The sequence below is a fragment of the Nothobranchius furzeri genome, chromosome 16 (assembly GCF_043380555.1).
Source record: "Nothobranchius furzeri strain GRZ-AD chromosome 16, NfurGRZ-RIMD1, whole genome shotgun sequence".
Classification (NCBI taxonomy): Eukaryota; Metazoa; Chordata; class Actinopteri; order Cyprinodontiformes; family Nothobranchiidae; genus Nothobranchius; species Nothobranchius furzeri.
This window is the reverse complement of record NC_091756.1, coordinates 43,200,222-43,227,125: the sequence shown is the minus strand read 5'-3', so window position 1 is coordinate 43,227,125 and position 26,904 is coordinate 43,200,222. Positions and strand designations below refer to the sequence as shown.

General features: G+C 41.1%; 1 protein-coding gene across 2 annotated transcripts in view; it reads right to left on the bottom strand.

The window, feature by feature from the left end:
- Positions 1-26,904, bottom strand: part of dock1 (dedicator of cytokinesis 1) — a 297,928-nt gene that overhangs the window by 29,013 nt on the left and 242,011 nt on the right. For both annotated transcript variants that reach the window (XM_054749267.2, XM_054749268.2), the window contains exons 31-41: positions 24,376-24,476; positions 19,454-19,512; positions 18,808-18,956; positions 17,681-17,766; positions 17,228-17,384; positions 15,599-15,639; positions 15,282-15,372; positions 12,463-12,582; positions 11,443-11,532; positions 8,644-8,748; positions 564-705 (exon numbers count right to left, since the gene is read on the bottom strand). In XM_054749267.2, coding sequence (XP_054605242.1) covers positions 564-705; positions 8,644-8,748; positions 11,443-11,532; positions 12,463-12,582; positions 15,282-15,372; positions 15,599-15,639; positions 17,228-17,384; positions 17,681-17,766; positions 18,808-18,956; positions 19,454-19,512; positions 24,376-24,476 — 1,141 coding nt within the window. The remainder of the gene's footprint in view (positions 1-563; positions 706-8,643; positions 8,749-11,442; positions 11,533-12,462; positions 12,583-15,281; positions 15,373-15,598; positions 15,640-17,227; positions 17,385-17,680; positions 17,767-18,807; positions 18,957-19,453; positions 19,513-24,375; positions 24,477-26,904) is intronic.

Sequence of the window (26,904 nt, the reverse complement as noted above, 5' to 3'; positions counted from 1 at the left end):
TGCCCAAGGACACAACAGCAGAATTCTCTGTCTGGAGCCGGGATCGAACCTGCAACCTTCCAATTACTGGACAACCCGCTCAACCCGTTGAGCTACTGCTGCCCCATATTGGCCTGAAGCAGGTGTGCCAGCCCCCAGTGAGCATATTTTACCAAATGGTAAATGGCCAGTATTTGTATAGCATCATCTTAGGGTTCTACAACCCCCCCAAGGTGTTTTGCAACACATCGGTCGTTCACCCACACATTCACACTCTGATGGGGATGAGCTACGATGTAGCCACAGCTGCGCTGGGGCTGGCAGAGGCGAGGTGGGTAAAGTGTCTTGCCCAAGGACACAACAGAGGCATTCTCTGGTGGGAGTCGGGCATTTTAAGGTTAATTATGGATTCAAAGTCAAATCTTACAAATGTATAAATATAATTTTATAAGTATCAACAAAATGTAGAAAACAACAAGTTGCTTCTTGTTGTGCTTTCACAAAATGTACGGACGAATAACAATAAATCTAACGCATCACAATTTAAAATACATCTTTTTTTTGTGATATTATGCTGAGGATACACTGTCCAGAGGAGTGCTTTGTGTCTTCGCTGGGCGGTGTCGTCGTCTTCATCATCTCCGCGTTGGGGAACTGAGTGAGGAGTCGTGCTTCAAGATCCTCTCTGCGCTCATACTCTTTCCCCCGATAGATGAACATTTTATTCTGAAATATGAGGAGAAAAAAACAAAGAGACTTGAATGCATTTAGGATAACAGGCTCATCTGCACACATTAGGCGCCTTAAAGGTACACTGTGCCTGCTCTAGGGACATAAACGACATGATACCACACAGAGTGTCCTAACGGAGATTGAATGAAATCTAGAAACTAAAACAAGTTTCAAGGGATAGTGGGAAGAGTGAGGAAAAAAAAGGAAACAGAATCAAATAAAAGCCGTTTAAATTTGTAAACCTATTTAGCCTGATGGCACCATAAGGATGAAAGCATTCTCATGACTTCTGGAGTAAAAGTGACAGATGACTCTTGCCTTGAAATGTGAACTTTTGAAAACTTCCACCACTGATTGGGCCGTTTTAAAGGCCAACTTTACTCATTTTTAATACATCTGCAATTCCCACTAGAGACCACTGGTCTCATGTGGGAATGCCTCGTCAGTCGTACTCTGGGGAAAAAAGCTCTAGTGCACCTTTTGAGCACGGATTCAGGCATAAAATAACCATTACCAGTCTACCAGTCGAGACGGCCTCTGCTGTTTCCTGGATTCTAAACCAACAACAGCCTTCCCCGTCGCCAGCCAAGACGGGTGAGTCCTTGAATGTTAAGTGACTGTGTGATGTTTTTCCATCTATTTTCCATCAGAAGTTAATGCTGGGGATAGGTGTAGGATACTAATTTCACGTTCAGCCTGCATGAAAAACTCAGAGTTACTGATCATTTTCAATAGTAATAAGTAATAATGGTTTCTCAGTGTTTCTACTCTGTAAGAAGGTGTAATTATCCAAACTGAGCCCGGCAGCTGACATCAGGCCTGTACCATCTCCCTGTGAACAATTTAGCAGCTTCCTCCTTTAAAAAACAAGTGATGCATCTGTTAGATCCAAATTAAGATTACTAAAGTCGTTCATTAGCTTAATTCAGATATTCGATGAGATACACAGCTTGGAAGTCACAGCTGGCTGCACAAAACACCATATGGTTTCTTGTGCATTGTGACACTTAAAAGTCTTCATTCCTTCTTAGATGAAGAAGAATTTGATAGTTTTTGAAGGAATTTATTAGAAGACTTCCTTCTATTACATCACCTGTTTGCTCTAAAGTGAGTTTGAGGCATCAGCGGAACACCTTAAAGAGCAAGTCACCCCCAAATCAGCTTTTTTTCCTGATAAACTATATAAATGTGTGTCTAATCGTGCTGCAGACATGTGTAGTCAATAGTTTAGCACTTTAGTGCATTTCAGTTAAAATTTAAATTTTCTGCCTAAAACTGTCAGTGTTGTGTTGTTGTCAGGTAAAAACTCTGCACTGCAGTTGAATTTAAATCTACCACCGCTATTGGCTAAGAGGTATGCTATGATGTAAACTGGTACATTATGATGTCACAATGCCGTTGTGAGCCTGTGTGTGTGTATTTGTTAGTGGCTCCGCCCTCTCGGTCTGCTAGGCAACATCATTTGTTGCATTTTTTAAACATGAAGAGAGAGTGAAGTAAGTTTCTTGTAGGGGGTGACTTGCTCTTTAAGAAATTTCTTAAGTTAGAATCTGTCAAAAAAGAAAAGGTAAATCTTATTCTTTGGGGGTTTCACAAATCCACCCCCAGAATCAGATCAGGAGAGGATTGTCTGACCAATATAAAATCTGCTTTTTCTTGTATAGATAATAAACCGCCACAGATTAAAGCCCAGACTTCATGCACAGCGTACATCTTAACTCTTAAATGAAATGTAGCCGTACTTTTTGCCTGCATGGGCTCATTTGCTTTGACAAGTTTACAAAAGTAAATTCTCATCAGCCTGCGAAAACACAGCTGCAGTTTTCACACTGATCAGCTGTCCTTGGATGTTTAAAAATCTTTAAAGCCTGATAAGAGAAGATCTTTCACCAGCTCTGAACACTGCAGGCTTTTTCCATTACAAGACAGCAGACTCTCATTATGTTGTTCAGATTGTGCGTGAAGTCACCTCCGTGTCATGATTCTGGTTTCACCCTCAAACAAGCATCGACTTGTTTTGAAAATGATTGTCATTGAGATAATCATACATGCTAAAATGGTCCTTTCTTTTGCAGTCAGTTGGTCAAAAGGCAATTTTACACAGTCAAGGGACAAAAGAGAACAAATCACATAATGTAATGGTACCAGGTGCAAATAAAATGCATGTTATCATGTGTCGAGCTATTTGCACAAGCTGGCAGAAAAAACAAATCTGGACTCTTCCATCAGTCTGCTGTCCAAACAACAGGGACCGATAAAAAGGTCATCTTGTGTTATAATAAAACTTTATAGGAGGAGACAGAGGACAGCTCCTAAAAGCGTGTGTGTGGGGGACCGTTTATCTCCTGCCTGATAGTGCTAAGGGTTTCCACAAATAGAACCTGGCACCTCACTTCCAAAGTCCTTTAATGTGGCGTTGATGAGACACGTTTCCAGACCAGCTTTGACACAGCTGCTCTTTAAGATGTGCTGTCACAGGGAACTGGGGATCAAACCAGGGGTTAGGTAAAGTTTAGGAATAGAACTCACCAACAGGATAAGACTGCAGCTACTGAATCTCCTAGTTAAAATCTTAGTAATTAGTCCTTCATACACTCGTTTAACTGAGTATGCAGAAACAATGACATCACAGCTTTAAATGAACCTGTACTTAAAGCCGTACACTCCTCACCACTGTGCACCGGGAAGATCAGTTCCACTTTTTATTCATTTATTTATAAGAAACACTTGGCTGTTTACATAAAATCATAATGAAAGCTTCTAGAAAAGTCAGAATAAAACATACCTGATTCTTGAGAGTTTAAACACTTTGGAAAAGACATGTTTCTGAATATCTTCTTTAAATATACCAGCTATTAAATAGTAAAATGGCTAGCTATACTTCAAGCAGTGGGAGGTAGAAGTTCTTCATGATACATTTCTGCACATCTTGTACTGTATTAGCAGGTCTCATTCTGATGATCTTTCTGCTTTGGTAGACTGTCGACACGTTCAAGAACTTCTAGCTTTGCCATTTGTCCTTTTACTCATGCTGTAGGCTTTTAAAGTAACACTAACAGGTAAACAAAACTGTTTCTGTGTTTAAAAAAGAACGAAAGAATGGATTTAGAAAGACACAGCAAGAACACACCTAAGATGAAACACAAAATAGTTCTTTAGCTAGAGCTTTAACATTGATCTCAGTGAAAGTTGGATTAGAAACTTGACCAGTTTCATTTGACACCACTCTGCAGCCCTCTTCTGACTAAAAAAACACATTCGATAGTTTAGTGGAGCGGGTAGGTGTTCTAGGGGTGCTCTTATACATGCATCATGGCTGTTAGCATTACTGCATGTTATCAGGTGTTATTAGAACTATCTGCGTGTCTTCACCACCAAGCTTCGGCTCTTCTGTGTTTGGATCTGACCCAATTAGTAAATTTAAATCCTCCATCAGATGTGTGCCTCTTCTAGTGTCACTTTAAAGCATTTTTATTTATTTTACCATTACTAGATTACCAGCAACAGCAATGCTACTAAAACACACACAATTATGTGAAGCTGGAACAATTAGAATACTGTACAAAATTAAATTTATTTCAGTAATTGAACTAGACCGAAAGACCATTTAAAGGCCCAGGAACCTTTACAGGTGTTTCTATTTGCAATTATAATTGTTAGCTGATTGGGGTCTTGTTAAATATCACACAGTAACATTTTAATAGTCCAGATTATTGTAATATTCCTGTTTGCTGTTCCTCCTGTTAAGTGCCCGATTATTTTAATGAATCAGTTTTATTAAAAAACATTTGGACATACTAAATTTACTATATATTACTAAAATGTAAGTTTAATTAAGATGGGAACCCATTTTTCTTGCATTCTTTAATGAAAAAAGTAACAATTAGTTTTCTTGGTAATCAGTTACTTTTATAATCTTGTAACTCTGTAAGTAATTGAGTAACCTTTTTGACAAAGTAATCAGTAACTATAACTAATTACTTTTTAAAAGTAACATTCCCAACACTGCCTTACAATCACTGAGATCAATGTTAAAGCTCTAGCTTATAGTAAAAACTAAATATTTAGTGTTACTTTAATGTACTTTCTGAGCCCCAAGTCACTGCCTGCCTTTGCCTAATGATAAAATCACCTCTGATAGCTGAGAGCTAACTTATTCTACAATTGCAGAAGTCTAACAACGTGTGCATCTTTTTATTCTAAATGTCCGTAAAGCTGGACTTAATCAGCCCTCGAAGCAGAACCCACCCATAAACACGTTGCTTTTATTGCTACAATGTGATAAATTATCAGCCTGTGTAGAGCTGGATTGTCCCACATTTATTTTCTCTACTCTGATTACTCTCATTCAGGATGTTGCATTTGGTTGATTGCCTTGGTGGTTTTGTTTGGTTAACGCAGAGCAATTGTGGCCTTTTTAAAAATCAAACATAAAAAAGTGTCAGCGTGAATAACAGCCCCCCAAGTTATGTGTGCTGCTGAGCAGCAGGCAGTCGTGGTTTCAGCAAAACATGAAACCCAAGGATTTTCTCTTGGGGATCTCTTGATATGAAGTTTCTGATTTACTTAATGAATTGTCAGCTCTGCAGCTGGATGTTGAAGACAAAAATAAAAACAATTATTTGTATGATGATGAAGGTGAACAGGTCAGTGACCCTGTGAGGTCTTAACAATAAGCCTAAATGACTAAACTTCTGTTCTGGCAGTCTCAGGGTCATTTCCTGTGAAAGCTCCATTAGTATGTGTTCAAGAAAGCACGACAAGTCCTAGCAAGCTAAATACAACTATTTACATAGGAAAACAGAAAAGGAGAGTTTTATCACAAATTAAAGCTACTTTACAAGTTACAATTTTTAGATGATTTAAAATAATACACAACTATTTAAAACCATCCATCCATCCATCCATCCATCCATCCATCCATCCATCCATCCATCCATCCATCCATCCATCCATCCATCCATCCATCCATCCATCCATCCATCCATCCATCCATCCATCCATCCATCCATCCATCCATCCATCCATCCATCCATCCATCCATCCATCCATCCATCCATCCATCCATCCATCCATCCATCCATCCATCCATCCATCCATCCATCCATCCATCCATCCATCCATCCATCCATCCATCCATCCATCCATCCATCCATCCATCCATCCATCCATCCATCCATCCATCCATCCATCCATCCATCCATCCATCCATCCATCCATCCATCCATCCATCCATCCATCCATCCATCCATCCAATCTATCTTAAATTCATTCCATGCAGCTAGTGTGAGAGAACAGGGTCTTCTGCTGCGTGTGAGTTTTTAAATCATTACATGAGATCTAAAACAATTTAGATTTGCAAATACTTCCATGTCAAACTATATTAAGATGTAATAAATCATAAACAGCTGAATTACACACTCTTGCATGAAATCAATTTTTAGAGAGGGGTGGTACAAAGTACCTTTCTAAGGAAATTGATTTTCTCACATAACTGGCTTTCCCCTGAGGGTACTGTAATGCTACAAACAGAAAAGAAACAAAGAAAAAAAATTGCTTCTGAACTGAATTTATTGTAATTAGTTACCCTTAACTGAATGCGTCCTTATGTTTTTATCTTTTCACTAAGGTGCTATAATCAAAACATTCTCACAGACAGTAAGAAACGCAATGCTGGACTTTTGTGATTAAATGACCTCCTTCTAACACTTTCTGACTCAAATTATTGTCAGAAAATTAAAAAGAGGTAAAATTGAGTTGGAAGAAAGGCTGGATTAAGGTCTCCCAATCAAAGTCTGTACTGCTTTATTTGTTTATAATAAAATAAATACAAAGAAAGTCACAAATTATAACAATGAACTAATAAATTATGTGCATAACAGCTCCTACTGGGGAGGAATTTGGGTAAGGTCAGTCAAACGCAGAAAGAATAAAACAGTCCAAGCTGCCCTGAAAGGCTGTTTAAAGAGCCAGTTAGATTAGGCCGGCGAGGTTTGCCCCGTCTGTAATGGAGTTTCTGCCCTGGCAGATAAAAGGGGTTAGGAGGGGCACGTGGAGATCGGAAGTAAGCAAAGGACCTCGCCTAAAGGTCTGCTGTTCATATTAGAATGAAAAGAGCATGATGGAGATCGACACTTTGAGGACCATTGAGCGTGCTGCTTGTGTCATGAGAGAATAATTCTAGACAAGAAAACAACACCTTGGGTGACGAGCCAGCTGACGGCCTAACACAGAAGCAAATATTAAAGCAAACATGTGCAACAGATTAAAACAAACTGAGAAGACAGCAAACAAAACAAAATGTCTCACAAAATACTGGTCGACGTGTATTAAAGGCGGCATATGGAACATAAACACCATAGCGACATCTAGTGCGTAGAGGTTGTAATTGCAACAACACAACAAGGTTTCCAGCCGTCGGGATACCAGGGTCGCTGCCGATATGTAAATTATTTATTTGGGTCCATCTGTTGTAGGCTTCACCTAAACTCACTCTGGTTTTAGATCTTTTATGGTTGCTCCTCTTCTGAGAAGGATAATGACTTCAGAAACAGCTGCTGGACTTGCAGAGTCTGCCATTTTCCACAGGGTTAACCTCGCTGTGCTGAGTGGACAGTTTGTTAACCCTCAATGGTGCCCTCTATTGGCAGGTATGTGTAAACATAAACCCAGTGTCATGTCCATCAAAGTAAATATTTGATTGTTTTTTCACTAAAACAGAGCGTATGAAGGAAATACTATACATTCATTCTGCACACCTCTAAACGAGGTATTATTTAAAAAATATATAGCTTTTTATGAAATTGTTCCTTTTTCAACCTTGAATTTGTGAAAAGCTAAAATCAGATTGGCAGATTTCTTAAATTCCAACACAAAAACTGAACAACATGTCCCTTTAAAGGTGAAATAAAAAGAATATTAAAATATTAGAATATCTCATTTTAAAGCTTTGTTTTGGAAATAAACAATTCTATTCCGGATGCCCGATATTAAATCACTACCCAGAAACGTATAAAAGCTCTCAGCTTGGTGTGACCACATTGAGGCAGCTCATATATGGGGGAAAAAAGATTATTGAATATTTTTAACATTGTGAAGTAAAATACAAATAAACTGAGGGCAGCTAAAAACATCTGCCCAATCCTACAGATCATACAGTGTGTATGTTTTGGGGATCAAGCCCACAATTCAACAGCCATTAAAAGCTATTTACAATGTGACCATTCCACTTCCTGTGCCTGTTTCTTTGTGCAGACGGTGATGTGAGGCTCTGTGATTCAGGCCAGGCTTTTATTGTGGAGTAAATAGTTTTTAGCTGAGGTTCGAGGGATGGAATTAGAGCTGAAAGATCAGCGGTTTGATTGGACCATATAGATTGGGTTGTTTCTTGTAAGCCGAGATCAGAGAGACTATTGTAGGTGTATAAAACTGTGGGGGAAAAAGCTCCGGTGCGCCTATTTCAACACGGAGAATTCAGCCAGAGGAGAAAGTAGATTCAGACGACAGGATTTGGAGTCTTATTTCCTGATATGTGGACAATTCTCCTCTGATTGGCTAACAGCAACACAACTCTACCATTGACTATTTTCAAATCCTAGAGTTTCACCATCTATTTTGTATCAGATGCTAATGCAGGAGATAGGTGTAGGAGACTATTTACATGTTCAGTCTGCATAAAAAACTGAGTGACCGATCATTTAAAAAAAAAGAGTAAAAAATGGTTTCTCAGTTAAGGACCTTGTTAAAATCTAAACAATATTGTGTTTAATTCATTGTTCCTCAGCTCACAGTTCGGTCCTCTCAGTGAGCGAACAAGCAAAAAATAACCGGGTCAAAAACAACAACTAGAACTCATGGGACCTAATGTGAGAAAGAGATCACATATTTAACAACAGCTGAAGAAAGAAAATGTATTTTAATGTAGGTACTCACACGCAGGAAGGAGGGGAATCCCATTCCGTAATATCCCACAGCAAAGTAGTCTGGTTTGGGTCGGATAACCTTCACAATGTTCTCATAAAACTGGGCCTGCTTCCTCTGTTGAAAGAAAAAAAGTCTCCACTGAGTAGCTTAAAGCACCGTGATAATTTAATCCATCCTCAGCCACTTATCCAGGGTCGGGTTGAGGGGGCAGTAGCCTAAGCCTAAAGGCCCAGGCGCCCCTCTCCAGCTACTTGGGCAAGCTCCTTCGGGGGATTCCTAAGATGTTTCCTGGCCAGTCGAGAGACATAGTTCCTCCAGTGTGTCCTGGGTCTCTATATGGGTCTCCTCCTGGTTGGACGTGCCCGGAAAACCTCACCAGGGAGGTGACCAGGAGGTATCCTAAATAGATACCCTAGCCACCTCAACTGGCTCCTCTTGATGACCGAGCTTCTCACCCTATCTCTAAGGGAGAGCCCAGATACCATGCGGAGAAAACTAATTTCAGCTGCTTGTGTCCACGATCTCATTCTTTTGGTCACTACCCAAAGCTCGTGAGCATAGGTGAGGGTAGGAACGTAGATCGACCGGTAAATCGAGAGCTTTGTCTTCCAGCTCAGCTCTCTCGTCACCTCAACAGATCGGTACCCCGCATCACTGCAGATGCAGCACCAATCCGCCTATCGATCTCACGCTCCAGCTTTCCCTCACTCATGAACAAGACTCCGAGATACTTAAACTCCTCCACTTGGGGCAGGACCTCGTTCCTGACCTGGAGAAGGTATTCTACCCTTTTCCGACTCAAGAGCACGGTCTAAGATTTAGGCCTCTGAATCTGAGACAATGATAATTATTTCCTTGCTAATTTTTACAAATATGTGTCTACATGACAAATATGATAAGGTTTGCAGGCTAATAAATCAGTGTAGCGTTTTGTCATTTTACTGAAAACAGCAGCAGGCTTATGTCATGGTGGAAGTAGTTAGGAAGTCATGAAGATCCAGTTTGTTGTTTTTCTACAATTTCATATAAAGACAACAATTGAGTTGATGTCATCCTGTGAAGTGAGACATTGCAGCTACAGAAACACGAGAGAGAGAATTTATAGGTAGTAAATGGTGGTGGTAATTACGATTCAGTGACACACCTTCACAAGTAGGACAGATTACAGGTATTATCATATTCTGATAAGACGTCAAGATTTAGTTTCCTCCAATACAGCTTCACAGCTTTGGTATTTGCTGTGTACAAAGTAAACACAAACACCCCCGCAAAAATACACACAAAATAAATAAATAAGCAAACAAAAAAGGTTTTCTGCCATACTACTTCTGCTAGTCTTGACAGTTAGCTGTTAACCTTCGCATCTCCTCCATCATTCCTTCAGTCTTCTCCCATCAGGCAGGAGATGCAAAGTCCCACTGGCCAAAAAAGCAATCTATAAAAATGTGTTCATGGCAACAGCACTCAGGTATGAAGTTCATGATGCCTGTTTTTTCCATTACTCAGTTTCTTCTATTCGGCAAAAATTCTTTAGTAAGAAAAGTGGATTATTTACCAGTGTCAGCAGTTTCAAACAACAATCACTGCCCTCAGTATCAAAGGAACTTCAATAACCCTTAAAACATGTTTTTGTTTGTGTGTTTTCAGTGTATATATTTACAATCTGATGGACTTTTACTGTTTTATCTGAGTGTGAATAGGGAGCCTAAGTCACGCCCATTTACTTCTGAAAAATGGGTTCCCAGAAGAAGGAATTAATGAATGCAAGTCAATGGGGATAAAAACGCTATATTCTAATTCCGCTTGTTATGATAAATGGTCTGTATTTGATGTAGTGCCTTCCAGAGTCCTGGAACCCCCCAAGGCGCTTTACAACACAATCATTCACCCATTCACAGTCATTCACCCATTCACACACACATTCACACCCTGGTGGGGATGAGCTACAATGTAGCCACAGCATGGGGCGCACTGTCAGAGGCGAGGCTGCCGAGCATTGGCGCCACCGGTCCCTCCAACCACCACCAGCAGGCAACGTGGGTTAAGTGTCTTGCCCAAGGACACAACGACAGCGACAGACTGAGCGGGGCTCGAACCTGCAACCTTCTTATTATGGGGCAAGTACTTAACTCCTGTGCCAGTGTCGCCCCACCATGCCATGGAGACACATAAAGATGCATTTTGATGGCAAGAACGCAATCATTTTTGAAAGGGGGAAATGCTAATTTAGGTTTTGTGTGAAAATAAGCCCAGGACTATAGATGCACAAAAATCACGCAAGTGTCGTCATCGAACCAGACACGGAGAAAAACAGAGGGAAAATGGCTCTAAGTTGAGCAAACTTCAAATTCTTCCTTCAGGAGGAAAGAACCACCATAAATCTGGCCATGTGGTAAGTAGCAGCTATGCTAGGGCAGAGGAGATTCTCTGGTGGTGATGTGTAGTCGTGCTAATTACAAACTTTTACAAGCTGACAAATCTCAAAGTGCATGTCAGACATGGTCAAAACACCCATCATTACTTTTCATTTAAATTGCAGTACAACACACGTGCAATCCAGGGTCTAAGGCAAAGCAGATTAGAAAGTAGCTCTTTTGGTCCTGTTGACTTGCATTCGTTTTTTCATTCTGCCGGGGACCCATGAGCCAACCGGAAAGGGAGGAGACTTAGGCTCCCTATGATGCTGAACGATCGTTTTCTGTTCTCGTTTTGCTGTCAGATAAATCAAGTTTTCTATTCTATTCTATTGGTAGTGAGTATAATTTGAAACACTTCTAAAAAGTTCAGTTACAGAATGTTCTTACTCACCAAGGACGCACTGAGCTGCTCAAAGTCAAACATTTCATTCTCGTACTGTTCGGCCAGCTCCTTGCTCAATATGATCGCTTCCTCCCACATCTATAAAACACACAGATAGTCAAAGAATTACTTCATCATAGATAATAAATATGTCCCACCAGAGGAAATATTTGCATTCACTTAATATCAACAGATTTTGTTTTGTTTATTTTAAACCCCTAATTCAATGCCTATTAGCTTTTCTCTCCATGCTGATCTCCTGCAGCAGGGTGATGCCACAAATAGATGTGAACCCCTGAAACTTGTTGAAAGGCTTCTGAGCTAATATGGGCTGGACCAGAATGGACCGAGTCCAGACTGCATCTCAGATCAGGCTGCCGTCAGTAAGAGCGACGGTGGGAACGCCATCAGGGACCGCTTTCTGTCAGACTCCTACAAACTGACACTGGGTTGAATCTCCGCTCCCTCGAGAGTTGATGCATTCTTGCAGCCACTATAACACATCGATTTCCCTCCTGTGTGTTTGTATATCCAAGTTTCTTTCAAACAGTTGTCTGCCCAACTTAAATTCTGCCGAGTAACAGTTGGCTCCGGTACCAAGAACAGATTCTGCATTTAAACGCGTTTCGGACCTCATCCCTGAGATGATCTGGCTACAGCTCTGCAGATTTCTTCCGGGCTTAGCTTGCAAACAAAAAAAAAAAACAACATCTTTTTGGGAAAAGAATGAGAATACTGAAGAATAACGCAGTAACAACTTTCTATGAGATGGGACATTTTCTCATTGTCAAGTGGCACAGATGGCATTCAGCACAGCACGGATGTGGTACTAAGGTAAAAGAGGAAAAAGGAAAGCATGATAAGAGAAGTGGGGAAAGGCTTTTTTTATAAAAGGTTAGGCTATAAAAAAGGACAAAATAATAATACTTTTGTGGTCTGAGATGCACCCTCATCCATCTAAAGGAGGAGCATTATTAGCTCAAGAGAAAAACAAAAAGCAGATGTGTGTTTCTGCTCCACTAATCTTACCTTCCCCTTATCGAAGTAATTAATAATCTCCTGGTAGAGCTGGTCCTTGAGCTGTCCTTGAGTAGCGGCCTGGTAACCGTCTCGTTGGGTCGGGTGGGCTGCACACTGCTCATCTGACCACTACGGGGAACAAATTAGCACTGGGGTCAGCGCTGTGCAAAACAACGCAGAGCAAAATAAGCGAGTGGGTGATGAGAAATCAATTGCCGACTTATAGCAAATGCAAATGAGAGAAACTGATGCGTAATTCCTTTTAATGCCGTCCTACTCTTTTGCAGATGGAGGGTTGAGGCATGAGCAGCGATGCATGAATCAATGCAAAATGAATCAATGTTCCGCATTTTTGCAGAGATTAATTGATGTATTAACAAAAACACAAGCAATATTTTACACCAAATCACATTTTGGATCAACCATACCCGTATGTATTTGTTTTTGTTTGATAAATCAAATGTTTCTATTTTCCCTTGACTGTTGTGACGCTAAAATGAAAATCATGAAAACTGCTGCCGATTTAGGAAAACTTTCATTCCACAGCTCAACTCTAAGTATGCTGCTTTAATTTTAGGTAAAAAAAAAAAAAATCTATTTCACAATCCAGAAAGAATACTCCAGACTCCTGGAAGCAGACCCGATGAGGTGGATAGAAGAGACTTCAAATTATGCGACAATACATACAACCAAAACTTAGTAATATTAAATGTTTGATTTGTAAAGTATGTCAAATTTCTGCCAAAAAAAACAAAACTAACTAAAATAAAAATGCACAGTTATGCAGCATCAAAAGGTAAATCCTAGATTCATGAATATTGTATGTGGTGTACCACAGGGATCTGTTTTAGGACCAGATTTGTTTTTTGCTCATTTTAAATATATTTTTAAACATTTTCTAAATGCTTTTTTATATTTTTACATTTATTTATTTTTTGTTTTTGTGAAGCGCCTCGTGATTTTTATCTTGAGAGGCGCTATAGAAATGATATTTTCTTCTTCTTCTTCTATGTATATATACGAGTATTAGACACACCAAACTTTGTTTTATTTACCACTGACTTAAATGTTGTTTTGTTTTTATTAAATTTTATTTTTTTATTATGACACAGGTGTGTCCCCTCTTGGGCCCTTTTCTCTGCTGGGCAGGAGTTGCTGGAAATCCCGTGCCCTAAACTGAGATCAATGGGGTACCATGCCTTCTCGGTAATGGCTCCAACCCTTTGAAACAAGTTCTTTCTAGCAGTAAAGCAAGCTCCATCTTCTCAGGTGTTTAAATCTCGTATTAATTTTTCCTTGTTAGCTTTACCCCAACACTGTTAACATTTGTATTTTTACCTTTGGTTTTGAATTGCTTTTACTAGTGTTTATCTATTATAGTTCTTTTGCTATTTTTATCCTCTTAACTATTATGATGTCTATCCACGTTTTTACATACTGTTCAGCACCTTGGGCTTCCGGTGGGGTGGTAGAAGGTGCTCTACAAATACATTTGGTTGGCTGATTTATGGATGTCTGAAAAAACACAATCAATAAAAAACAGTATCCTATATGTGTGTATGAGGAATTGTGTGGGAAAGCAGGACGAATTAGAACTTTTGACCAGGTTCTGAAACCGAAAGGTTGTCACATTTGCACATCTCATCCCAGAGATGAGTGATAATGTAATGGCTCTGCACACTGTTGCTGTGGTATAAAGAGAGGTAAGCAGGAAGGCTTAGCTTACTGATTTCTTCACAGCTTCACTGCAACATTCACATTAAAATGATCCTCACATTTATTCATAGATGGCTGCTTTCCCTGAATCGACAAAGCTAAAGAGCTGAAAATATAAAAAGTCCTTTTAAATAATCAAATTTATTATTAACTGCAGATTTATGTTCTACTGAGGAACCAAAATAATAATAATAATAATAATAAAATATCCAGCTATTTTATCTTAGTGGAATATTGCATCCTCCAGCAGCATATTTAAAAATAAACTTGTTTTTCGTTGCATCAGATCTTATTCGATTTTCCTTTGTGCCCATAAACAAGACAAAATGAATTATTCAGACACTGGTAGAACAGGATTTGTTAACTTCCAGAACAAATACTAAATACATTCTTCCTGTTTGCTACAACCAGAAAGGCACGGTTGCTAAAAGTTGGGCCGATTAACTCCTGCAAATGTGACTAGTCAGAGAGGAAAACGGGACTCAGTCACAGCCTGTTCCTCTCTGACAGAACCTGGGGCTGAAGCAGCAAGCTATTTATGCAAATACATATGAGACATCGGATGATACAGTTGTGGATAAAAGGCACGCAGGAAAAACTCTAAATTTATGGTGTACCAAACCCCAGCTGGGAATAGACACTGCGGTTTGTTGCGTAAGGAGTTTTGGGTGGTGATATTTCTGGCTAGGAGAAACTTTCACAGGCTGAGGAGAAGAATTTCATTAGCAACCGGTTGTGATCATCACAGGAATCCTCATGAGAACTTCTCTCTATTTGTATCTTTAATGAAAATGATAACAACTGCGCTTGTTTTCGTCCATAAAGCAAAAACAGCTCATATTGCTGCTGATGAGTGTTCTTCCTCTGCTCTAACTCTGATGAGTTTTTTGTTCTCCTTTGGAGGAAAGATCAGATATTAGTCGTGACTTGCATCGGCTACACGAGGCGAAAAAGATGCTGCTCAGCAGTTCTGCCTCCTCAGCAGCCACAAGGTGCCAAGGTGGATTAAAATGGATGCAGATGAAACATTTGATTTAAATTCAAAAGTTTAGTGCAGTTGAGAAGTAGCTCTTAGTATAATATTGGGAATTTTCCCAGCTATGTTTCGGTACCTTGAGCAGTTTTGCATGTAGCAGCAGGGTGTAGGCAGCCTCAGTGTAGTTGTCACACTCTCTGTGGAGGTCACACAGCTTGTACAGGTACCTGGCAGGAATACATAATGATGGAAAGGTCATAATGAACTGGCCTCATCGACAACAAACAGCCATACTGACAATTCCACCTCATTTTATCTCTAATAGCAGACATATAAAACACTCAGATGTTAAACAGGGGACGTGTTTTACCTCAGTGATTTATGGGACATGCCTCCACAAAAGTGAATGATTAGAAATATTAGCATATTCCATGAAGCTAGACTGCATCTTACCTGATGTACATCTCCTCTCTGTCAATCTCCTTGTAAAAGTTCTACAGAGCAAAGAGAAATGAGACGAAAAGCAGCTTCAAAGCACTTTCATTAACAGAAAATCCTGCAGTTTGTTTTTCATGCATGGAAAAATATTACGTGATATTCTGGTTTTCAGAAAGGATTGGGATTTAAATAAATGTCATTATTTTATTACTGAGTAAAGTTGAATTATTAGCATCAATGGCCCTACAAAAAGCAGCTAACTGTTCATGTAAACATACCAGAGATACATTTGTGCCTTCTAATGAAGAAGGACATGTGGGATTTGGTTTTCTAAATGTTTTACCACCAATGATGTTCCAGTGTTTCTGCTGAGTGCAGATCTGGTTCAGCTCCAGGATGTTTTGATTCTCTGTTTTAGTCTGACCCCTTCATTCCACTGGACGTGAAAGCGTTGCGAAATGGCCGTGAAATGTACTACGTGCACTGTTAAAGTGGATAGGTTGTAACATTTTGGATGCATCCCAGAAGCGAAGGGACACTCTCACTAACTATGACTTCCTGTCTGGTCCGATCTAAACTACAAACATGAAAGCAGTGTAAAACATACGGAAACATTAAAAAAATTTAAAAAGTCAGGTGCAGGTAAACGTGCAACCCCCCGTAGCCGATTTCAACAGAACAGAATATAAACCACAGACCTATTTAGATACACGCAGCTTCTTTCTCTTTGCTTGTAACTTCAAAAATCATGCATGGTGTTGCAATTCTCCAGTGATTTAGTGACTTTGTGGGACCAGTGGCATGGAATGTTTTCGTTCCCTTTTCGCGTCAGAATCGCTCCCAGTTGGAAGGAAGCTTGCGGGTAAAACGCTGCTATTTTGTTACGTGCCACTTTTGCGTCTGGTAGAAAGAAGGGGTGAGTTTCTGTAGATGATCACAGTATAGGGAGACAGTTTACGTACACCAATTACAGTTTGCTTCATTGCTTCTGCAAACAAATACCTTAACACCACCAGATGGCTTCCTAAATTCCATTTTAAACAACAGTCATGTTTGTTCTTCATTGACCTCCAGTGGGTATACTTATAAATACGACTGCAAACAACGGTTACACACACAATTTAAAGCAGGATCTATAAACACCAGCTGGTGATAATAAAAAAGCTGATGACAGCTGCAAACAGCATTTACAAACAGTTAGCAAAGGCAGTTAAATGCAGTGTTCTGAGACAGTTCAACTATTTTACTGGAGATTAAAAACACACAAACTGAAGAAAGATGCGAGACAATGAGCTCGTGTTACTCTCCTTCTAGTTTGTCTTCCTGTTTAGGTAGCAGCAGAGTATTTTATCATAAATTAAGCAAAGTGGAAGAGACACTTTTATTAGTTTTTGGTCTATTTTGAGCCAGACTACTGCATTTGAAGAAAACCATTCTTCCTGTTGGTCCAGCAAAATGCTGATGCTGGGATAGACCCAATTTTTCATTCTAAAAGGAGAGCTTGAGCAGTGTGTGTGTGTGTGTGGGGGGGGGGGGACAAAAAAAAAACAGAACTGCTGTAAGCTAGCTTTATGCACCACTGGAGCCAGATTGTGAGAAAAATAACCCTTATAGTAAAAGACAGTGCGTTTTAGGGGATCTTACGAGCACGTTGACGGTGCAGCTCATGCGATTTTCCTTGTTCTCATCGTGCATGATGGTCCTGTAGTCTAGCAGCCTCTCCAGCAGACGCACTACCAGAGTGACAAAGTTCTCGCCCGTCTTGGCCAAGTACATGTGCTTCCTGCATTGCTCCAGCAATCTTATGTTTGTTTGGTGATTGTTGACATAAAGGAAGAGAGACAGGTGCCATTATGAAGGAGATGAAGAAATTTTAAGAGGCTTCTTTGACAGTAAAATGTTAAACTTTGGGACAAACATTAACTTGTGTAACAGGACAGAGTGAGCATCCTAGTGAGAGCGTAGAAGTGGCATGCTGTGTTGTGAAGTCATGTGATCATCAGCACACTGGTTATTTTGAGGAGTGCTACGCCACAATTGGCATTATCTGATTTGTGAGAAGCTCAGGCGTTATCCTGCCCATTAATCAGCACTTACATTTTCTGAAAGAGAACTTTGTACTGCTCGTCTCCGCGACCCCCCTCCACCTCGTGATCCAGCTTGGTGATGATCTCGTTCTCAAACTGTAATTAGACAGAGCAGGCGTAAATAATCACTGTCGCTAATTTTTCTATTCATTAACGCCATCTCCCTGTCCCTGCATTGGCTCTTGGCTGAGGGGCTTTGGGGGCTCCACTTTAATCACCCTCTTTTCTCGCGGCCCAGCTGGCTGTTAGCGCGTGTTTTCGGGTTCATTACGGAAGCTTTTTCTAATCTGTGTAAATTTTATTAGAAGACAGAATAAGGATACATCAAGTCTCCTTTGCTCCTGCTCTGTTGTTGCTGTAACCACTGACATTGATGCATGGACCCGTTCCTCCAATATTTGGATGTAGCAGCTGTATAAAACAGATTTTATTGTGCTGAAACAAAACTATGTTCACTTGATGCACTCGTGTACTGACCAGATACGAGAAGTAAAGGGAAAAGACATAAAAGCTGTTGTGTATTACAGACCCCAGAAAGAAACACAATAAAGAGTTAGAGCCTTAAAAGGGATGAAGCCAAAGAAGGAAAGAATAAGAAATGAGGTTTCAACTCTCAGGGTGCAAAACCCGAGAGCCTGATTGGCTTAAATAGCAACAATTTGTACAATTAAACTGAGAAGTCACCCAAGAAAAGAATGTTGAGTAAATCATCACTGTCAAAGGAAAACAAAAGACATCAAACCCAGCTCTTTTTTACAATGTGATTCAAGAAGCACTATAATCACATATTTTGTGAATTCCTCTGAGGGATGAAACCTGCCCAAATCATCGTCTGACAGAAGAGCTGTAGCCAAATGGATTTACTCACGCAGAAAGGCTTAATTTCTACCATAAAAAAGCCACAGTATTAACTTCCACTTAGTGTGACTGTAGATAATTGCAGCACAACAAAATGAGATTTGCGAAATCACAAGCAGGCTTTTGGGCAATGCTACTTCTCATCAATTGGACTACAATGTGCTCCACTTGGGTTGTTATATATTTTTTGTAAAACTCTTTTATTACCACCCCTTACAATATTGGGACTCCTTTCTCTCCCTGCTTTGCTAAATTAGTTTAATATATCAGAACACGTACCCGTTGGAAGCTGCACGTGAAATGAAACTCGCACTGCATCATGTCAAAGAAGATGTGGATGGTGGCCCTTCGTAGCTCAATCTCAGGAACTAGTGTCATCTCCAGAATGGGACCTACCATCTCTGGGATGAATTTGATCTTGTGGGGGCCTTGAGGAAAAAAAAACTACATTTTTAATAAGCATTAAATTAATAAACCTCAAATATGTGTAGATCATGAAGTCACAAACAAAATGTGTTTCTTTAAGTCTGTCTCCTACTTCTACTGCAACACAAAATTAATAAATTAGTGAAAGGGTTGAAATAAAGGATTAGATTGTTCAATTAAAATAGAAATTGAGTACCAATATTCCAGTCAGAATAACAACTAACTTCCTGCACAACATTAAAACATGCTTCTAATTTAGACATGACAGCTACAGAATGTGTAAAGCCAATTAACACACTGTACATAACTCAGCCAAAGCCCTCTACTTGGCTGACAGATAATGACTTCCAGGAAACCTAATTTTCATATAATCATTAACACAAAGTGAGAAAACCATTGCTGTTGTTTAAGTCAGCTGTAAAATGGTGTGAATATATGTAGGAAAGATATTTTCTCTTCTTTTAAAAAGTGAAAACTGAGCCTGAGAGAGTGAAATTACCTAGATTGTACCACATATCCCTGATTTCAAAGCCGATTTGTCTTCTCATGTCCTGGTACCTGGAATACAAACATGGCAGAGATGCCCTATACATGTTAGTGTCAAATTCTGAAATATAGAAAGCAAATGATAGCTGGATTGAGTATGTGCTCCAAATCAGTTAAAACGATTGAAAGTATGAGCCACATTCACCCATTCATACACTATTTTCAAATGGTTTTGATAAAGAGCTACTGCTCTTTTGTGCAAAACTCAAGTTGTTCAAGGGTGGGAAAAGCACCAAAATCAGTTGTAACTTTAATACAATGAACTATCAAGCAGCCATAGATATAAACAATCCTGGACAAGCCCCCAAATGTGTTTGAGTCCATTCATTAGGACAGGCTGAAAGGATGCAGTGTATTGACTCCAGAAAATTTTTAAATCAGCACAAGAGAACAGTAAAAGGCCAAAATGTTTCTGTTTATTTTGTTTGTTTATGTTTATGTATTTAGCAGATGCTTTAGTCTCTATGTGTCACTGTAATGGACTGTAGACATGTCCAGGGTGTCTCCCAGTTCTCATCCACTGACTGCTGGAAAGGCACTGGTTCTCCATAACAATACCAAAAATTAAGCAGCTCAGAAAATGAATGAATGGATATAATTATGTTAAGACTCCTGTTTTTTCGAGCATCACGTCTGGATTATCAGATCCTTTCTAACTCTCCCAATAAAAACTTCCCAGATCCAATCCTGCATCTAAACCTTCTACAGGACATTAGTAGGACATTAAATTAAAAATGAACATGAAAGCAGTGAAAGAAACAAATTTGCAATATATATCCACCAGCCAACTTCAAATAAAACTTGATTTTCTAGCATTTCCTAGGAACTAAACACAAAACACTGTTGATGAGATTTTGGTCTTTTTTGCAGCTACATGGCAAAACAAAATGTGAAAAAAAAAAATCAAATAAAAGTGATATTAAAACTGATTTTATATAGACTGATGGTATTGAAATGTATTTTTGTCATGATGCATAGAACTGTAAACTTGAGTTATTTCTGTTCAAGTAGGGTGTCAGCTGGTTGCCAGTTACACACTCTCCTCTCTGCTCTGGTTATATATCTAAAGACTCAGAAGTCTGAAGAACAGATAACAAAAAGAACAGCTTTTGATCATGTTGACTGGTCATGTCAAGAGCCTTCATATAAAATAAAGTTTTCAAGGAGGAGTGGAGAAATAACTTTTTAAGGCTTTTGTGGAACCGGTAGTCATGAGCTGATCAGGTCAGAAGCAGGTCTAGACGGGAGGTCGGCGCCAGTCTCCATACATACACCACTGACTCGGGTCAAAGGGAGGACAAGTCACGAGTTGGAAGGACAGAGTGAACTATGGAGACACTAACAAGATTGGAAATAGGGGTACAAATTGGGGCCAGTTCAGTGAAAATGATCAGTTAAAAGTAATGGATCTTCTTTTATTGACAAAAATATTGATTTAACTAAGATGCATGTATTTTTTCATCAAGAATATAATAAAGGTAATCCTCAGAGAGCTATTTCTGACCTTTTCCCCCTGGTTCCTGGAGCAGATTTCAGAGCACTCTCCTCGCACTACTGCATGCTGATAAATAATTAGATGTATCTTTATTGCTGCTTCCCCGTGGGGAATAACGGCACTGAACTCAACCAAGTGTTTCAGATTTTAGAGCAGACTCGGCATCAGCCTTCCTGCGTTGCTCAGCAGGATGAAAACTCACCAAAAAAGTTGTTGCACAATTCTATCAAGAGCTGTGAAACTACATCGCTTCTCTGATGCGTGTTTACATATTAGCTGATCACCCTGATCCTGCAAAATACTAAAGAAATGTTCTGACTTCATAGAAATATGATCAAACGTGCAACTGTGAACAAAAAACACTTACAGGACTTTTTGTGTGTATAACACATTTTTAACTAACTTATTTAGCTTCTTGTGATGTTTGTCGCTGTAAGAGAAATTGTAAGCTGGGAGGCAACAGAATAAACAGCACTGGTTCATCATTTTCAGGAACTAGAAGATGGCCACATCAGAGTTGAGCTTCAGACGACAGGATTTGGAATGATAGGTCCTGATATTTGGACATCTCGTCTAGGGCTGAACGATAATTCAATAGTTCAATATATCTATGGATTGACATGTGGTGCGATAATAAAAAAAACGGGTCGATAAAACTTCGATAAAGAAAAGTTTACTTTTCTCATTAAAACCTATCAGGTAGCAGCATACTAGACTCACTACGTACTCCTAACCAATCGAAACCACAGATCCGGCACGCTACTTCACCAGCCCCCCCCCCTCTCGACACGACGACACCGACAAATGAAATAGGCCTCATTTTATAAACAATTTTTTATCTCGCCAGTTGTGGCACGTTCGGCAGTTGCTTCATACCCAACCTTTAAACTATATGTGGAAAGTGACGGAGACTGCAAGCTTGTGATTGGTCAGGATGCCGCTGCTGCACTTCTAGGGTTCTACAACCCCCCAAGGTGCTTTACAGCAAAACAGTCATTCACACACACATTCAAACGCTAGTGGTGATGAGCTACAATGTAGTCACAGCTGCTCTTGGGCGCACTGACGGGGGTGAGGCTTCCGGAAACTAGCGCCACTGGTCCCTCTGACCACCACCATCAGGCAAGGAGGGTTTTGTCTTGGCCAAGGACACACTGAGTGCAACAGACTGAGCGGGACTCTATCCTTCACCCTCCAGTTACGAGACAGGCACCTAACCCCCTTCCACCGCTATAAAATCAGTGCTCCCATCTGCAAACAGAAGTTGCTGCTTTAAAGACACTTGTGAATGAATACACTAAGCAGCTTGTGTTTTGTTTTTAAATTACTTCAGCTTGCTGTTAACTGCTCTATACAACCACAGGTGCCTAAGGGAGCAGCCCTTAAATCCCATCCACAACATCCCACCATCACACACACTGACCCCTCTACCTTGTCCTCTATGCACACTGACAGCACGACACACTAAGGATGTGAAAAGAGTAGCATTTAAGCGTGGCAGCTCTTCTGACCCATAACTAATATCCATTCAGAGACCTTTTCCACACATTGTGCAACTTCAAAGCATCCAGCAGCTATCACAGAATCCTGAAGTCAAACTGACCATTTTGCCAATAGCATTGAAAGGTGCACTAATGTATTTTGACACAAAAGATAAAAGCATTGAAAGACTTCTCAAAAAAGAAGCTGTGTCACCTCTTTATAGCCACGCCACGTCAAAGAACCTCCCTATACTCATCTGTCAAAGGGAGAAGGGTGCAGAGCCCAAGGATTGATCTCGGGCAGATTATTGGCAGGGATTTAGAATAGTCTTAACGAATGCTTGGCAAAAAGAAAAAACGAAATGCATTATAAATAAAATCCTCGAGTGTTTCTGCATCTCATTATCATATCTGTGTGCACAGATCCACACAGCATGATTCTGTGTGAGCAGAAGGAACGAGGCTCGTGTTCCACATATGTGCGTGAAGATGTCAGCACGACGCACCGAATCCCTGTCTACGCCGGGACAGATGCAGGGGGCTTTCCTGTCACACTCATGCAGACAGAGAGACAGACAGCTATGACTGTTGGCTGTCAGGAACTACAACGCATACCTGTCAGCTACGTGCAAAGAGCTCCCACGGAGGTGAACTAATAATAACACGTCTGCAGAGGGTCGGCAGAGCGTTGAGTAATGCAACTGGGCCAGAAAGGAAAGATCACCAGAGAGAGGTGGGAAAATGGAGGGTGATTGGGAAGGCAGGAGATGGAGAACAGAATATATAGTGACAGACACAGTGAGAGGGGAAGAAGTGGCTTGTAAAAGCAGTTTGGATAAGATCAAAGCCCAAACAGAGGAAGTGTGAGATATTCCCAAAGCCTGACAATATGACGCTCCTTCTGCTCATCACTCACATGAGCATATCATAACAATGACACAGCTGCACACCCATTTATCCAGCTGCTACTGTGTTTCTGTCATTAAACCTCCTCGCAGTCTCAAATCAGTGCCCCTATATTCAATATAGTTAATTTATATTTACATGGAAAATGATACCATAAATGTTCATGTACCGTACAGGCCAAAGGTTTGGACACACCTTCTCTGTTGTCTTTATTTTCAGGACCTGGTACATTCTCATTGAAGGCATCAAAACTATGAATGAACACATGTGGAGTTATGTACTTTACCAAAAAAGGTGAAATAACTGAAAACAAGTTTTATATTCTATTTTCTACAAAATAGCCACCCTGTGCTCTGATTACTGCTTTGTACACTCTTGGCATTCTCTTGACGAGCTTCAAGAGCTAGTCACCTGAAATGGTTTTCCAACACTCTTGAAGGAGTTCCTCTTGAAGCTCATCAAGAGAATGCCTATAGTGTTAGTGTTGATAAATCAAACCTTCTGGTGTTCATACGATGAAGATGAGTGAGATAAAGATTTTCCAGCAGGAGCTAATAAGGGCTGATAATAACAACCTGAACAACAATGTGCATCACATATGAGCCACTGTGATGCAAGTTCTGCTGACAAATCTGCCTCCAAATGAAGACAGGAGCCAATATGCTCAACGTCTTCCCAGAATGCATCTGTCTGTCTGAATGCATTATCAGACTCTGGGAGAAATACTAATGCAGACAGATGCCTCTTTGTAGAAACACAGAGTGGATGAGCGGGAAGTCTGTAAAAAAAGTACTTTCATGGATTTAAAACGGATGTGCGACGTTGTACGAGTATGAAATTCAAATAATCAGAGCAAATCCTGATTATTTTGGTAAAAACTGATCAGAACTGCTGTGAAGATTCTCAGAAGTGTGCATATCCTGTTGGGAGAAATTCAACTGTGGCGGTGTAAAGTGAGGATCTGCGGCGGATTGCAAGAGATCTGGTACTCACTTGTGGAAGAGCTTCGCTCGTTTGTCACTCGAGAAGGTCTCCAGCTGCAGAGACTCCTGGGTGAGGAAGGCCACGGCCAAGTGAAAGTAGTTGTTCCACAGCTAATCCAGATAAAGTCAGGGAGACAGACAGGGGTAGAGGTGAGGAGGGAACAAGAGATTATTTAAGTCGCAGCTCAAAGACCGTTTTACAGCAATCTTCTTCTGTGCTAGACAGAGAGGGCAGGAAAGCTTTATGGTTTCATTAAATCAAAAGCTTTAGATGAGATGGTTAGAGTTGTGAGCTGGGAGGCTGTCCAAATGGATGAAGAGGTTGTTGATTTAGGTCAACGTCACCCGCAGCACACTTTCAATGAGACAATAGCAGCAGCTAAAGGGAAACCCATTGTTTCTAATATTGTGTGGATATTCTCCTGTGTTTTAGGGCATAACATGGACAAAAAATACAATAACATCTGAGGTTTTCATCGTAAATGTCCTTGAAACAATTTAATATTCTGATGTAAAAAAAACTACATTAATTTAGAAAAAATGTCTAATTTTTGTGATGTTTAAAGGCAAACACTTATAACAATACCACTGATATTTTTCTGATATCCCTCAGAGACCCTGTTATAGTGGGGGTGTGAACGTTTGGACAGCCTTGCTAATCTTCATGATTTTCCTGTGTAAATTATTGAACCTTGAACCTTGAACAGTCAACTTATCGTGGTGGAGGAGTTTGAGTGCCCTACAGATCCTAGGAGCCATGTTGTCTGTGGCACTTTGTGCCCCTGGTAGGGTCTCCCATGACAAATGGGTCTTAGGTGAAGGATGAGACAAAGAACGGTTCAGAAGATCTTTCATGGACGTAAAAACAAAGAGTCGGAGTACCCGGCCCGGAGGGTTACCGGGGTCCCACCCTGGAGCCAGGCCTGGGGTTGGGGCCCGTGAGCGAGTGCCTGGTGGCCGGGCTTTCGCCCATGGGGCCCGGCTGGGCCCAGCCTGAACCAGATACATGGGCTCCTCCAACTGTAGACCCACCACCCACAGGAGGAACATGAAGGGTCTGGTGCAGTGTGGATTGTGTGGCAGACCGAGGCGGGAGCCTTGGCGGTCCGATCCCCGAACAAGGAAACTGGTTACTGGGACATGGAACATCACTTCGCTGGCAAGTGCTAGATAGTGCTAGCCTGGCAAGCCAGACTAAATAAATGTATTATTTAATCTGGCCATGCTCCATTGACGGCTCTCGGTTGTCGGGCGGGTTCTACCGTTGTCTTTCAAATGACCTCTGCATTCCACTGGACAATGAATGTGACATACTCTTGTTTCACTCTGTTGCATCATCCCACCCACCAGGCATATAGAGTGCCCTGATTGGCCCACAAAGCGGATAAAGCTCTGTGATTTGTTCACTAAGCAGATAGAGCACTATGATTGGCCCACCATTATGGACCAATCACAGCTGTTTATGTGTTTGAAACCCCTCTAGAGAGCTGTGATTGGCTAGCCAGAGTCCTGGTAGGAGCTGCTGAGGTTCCAATGGAGCATGCCTAGACCATTCTTTGCAAAGCAAGAATTTGGTCTAGTTCACTAGGCTAAGATAGTGCTCCATCAGGGGACTCCATTGTCCTGCTGGGGGACTTCAATGCTCACGTGGACAATGACAGCATGACCTGGAGGGGTGTGATTGGGAGGAACGGCCCGCCCGATCTAAACTCGAGTGGTGTTTCATTATTGGACTTCTGTGCAAGCCGCAGTTTGGCCATAACGAACACTACGTTCGAACATAAGGATGCCCATCGGTACACTTGGTACCAGGGCAACCTAGGTTGCAGGTCGATGATATACTTTGTAGTCATATCGTCTGACCTGCGGCCGTATGTTTTGGACACCCGAGTGAAGAGAGGAGCGGAGCTGTCAACTGATCACCACCTGGTGGTGAGTTGGATCAGATGGCAGGGGAAGATGCCGCGTAGACCTGGCAGACCCAAACACATAGTGAGGGTCTGCTGGGAACGCTTGGAAGAAGAACCTGTAAAGACGGTCTTCAACTCCCACCTCCGGCAGAGCTTTGACCGCGTCCCAAGAGCAGTGGGGGACATTGACTCAGAGTGGGCCTTGTTCCACTCTGTGATAGTTGAGGCGGCCGTTGCTAGCTGTGGTTGCAAGGTGGCCGGTGCCAGTTGTGGTGGCAACCCCCGTACCTGCTGGTGGACACCAAAGGTTCGGGGAGCCGCCAGGCTGAAGAAGGAGGCCTACAGGGCGTGGCTGGTCTGTGGGTCTCCGGAGGCAGCAGACGGGTACCGGATAGCCAAGCGGGGTGCAGCAGTGGCGGTTGCCGAGGCAAAATCTCGGGCGTGGGAGGAGTTTGGTGACGCCATGGAGAAAGACTATTGATCGGCGCCAAAGATGTTCTGGCAAACTGTCCGGCACCTCAGGAGAGGGAGGCAGCAACTCGCTTACACTGTTTACAGTGGGGATGGGGAGCTGCTGACGTCAACTGGGGCTATAGTCGGGCGGTGGAAGGAATACTTTGAGGAGCTCC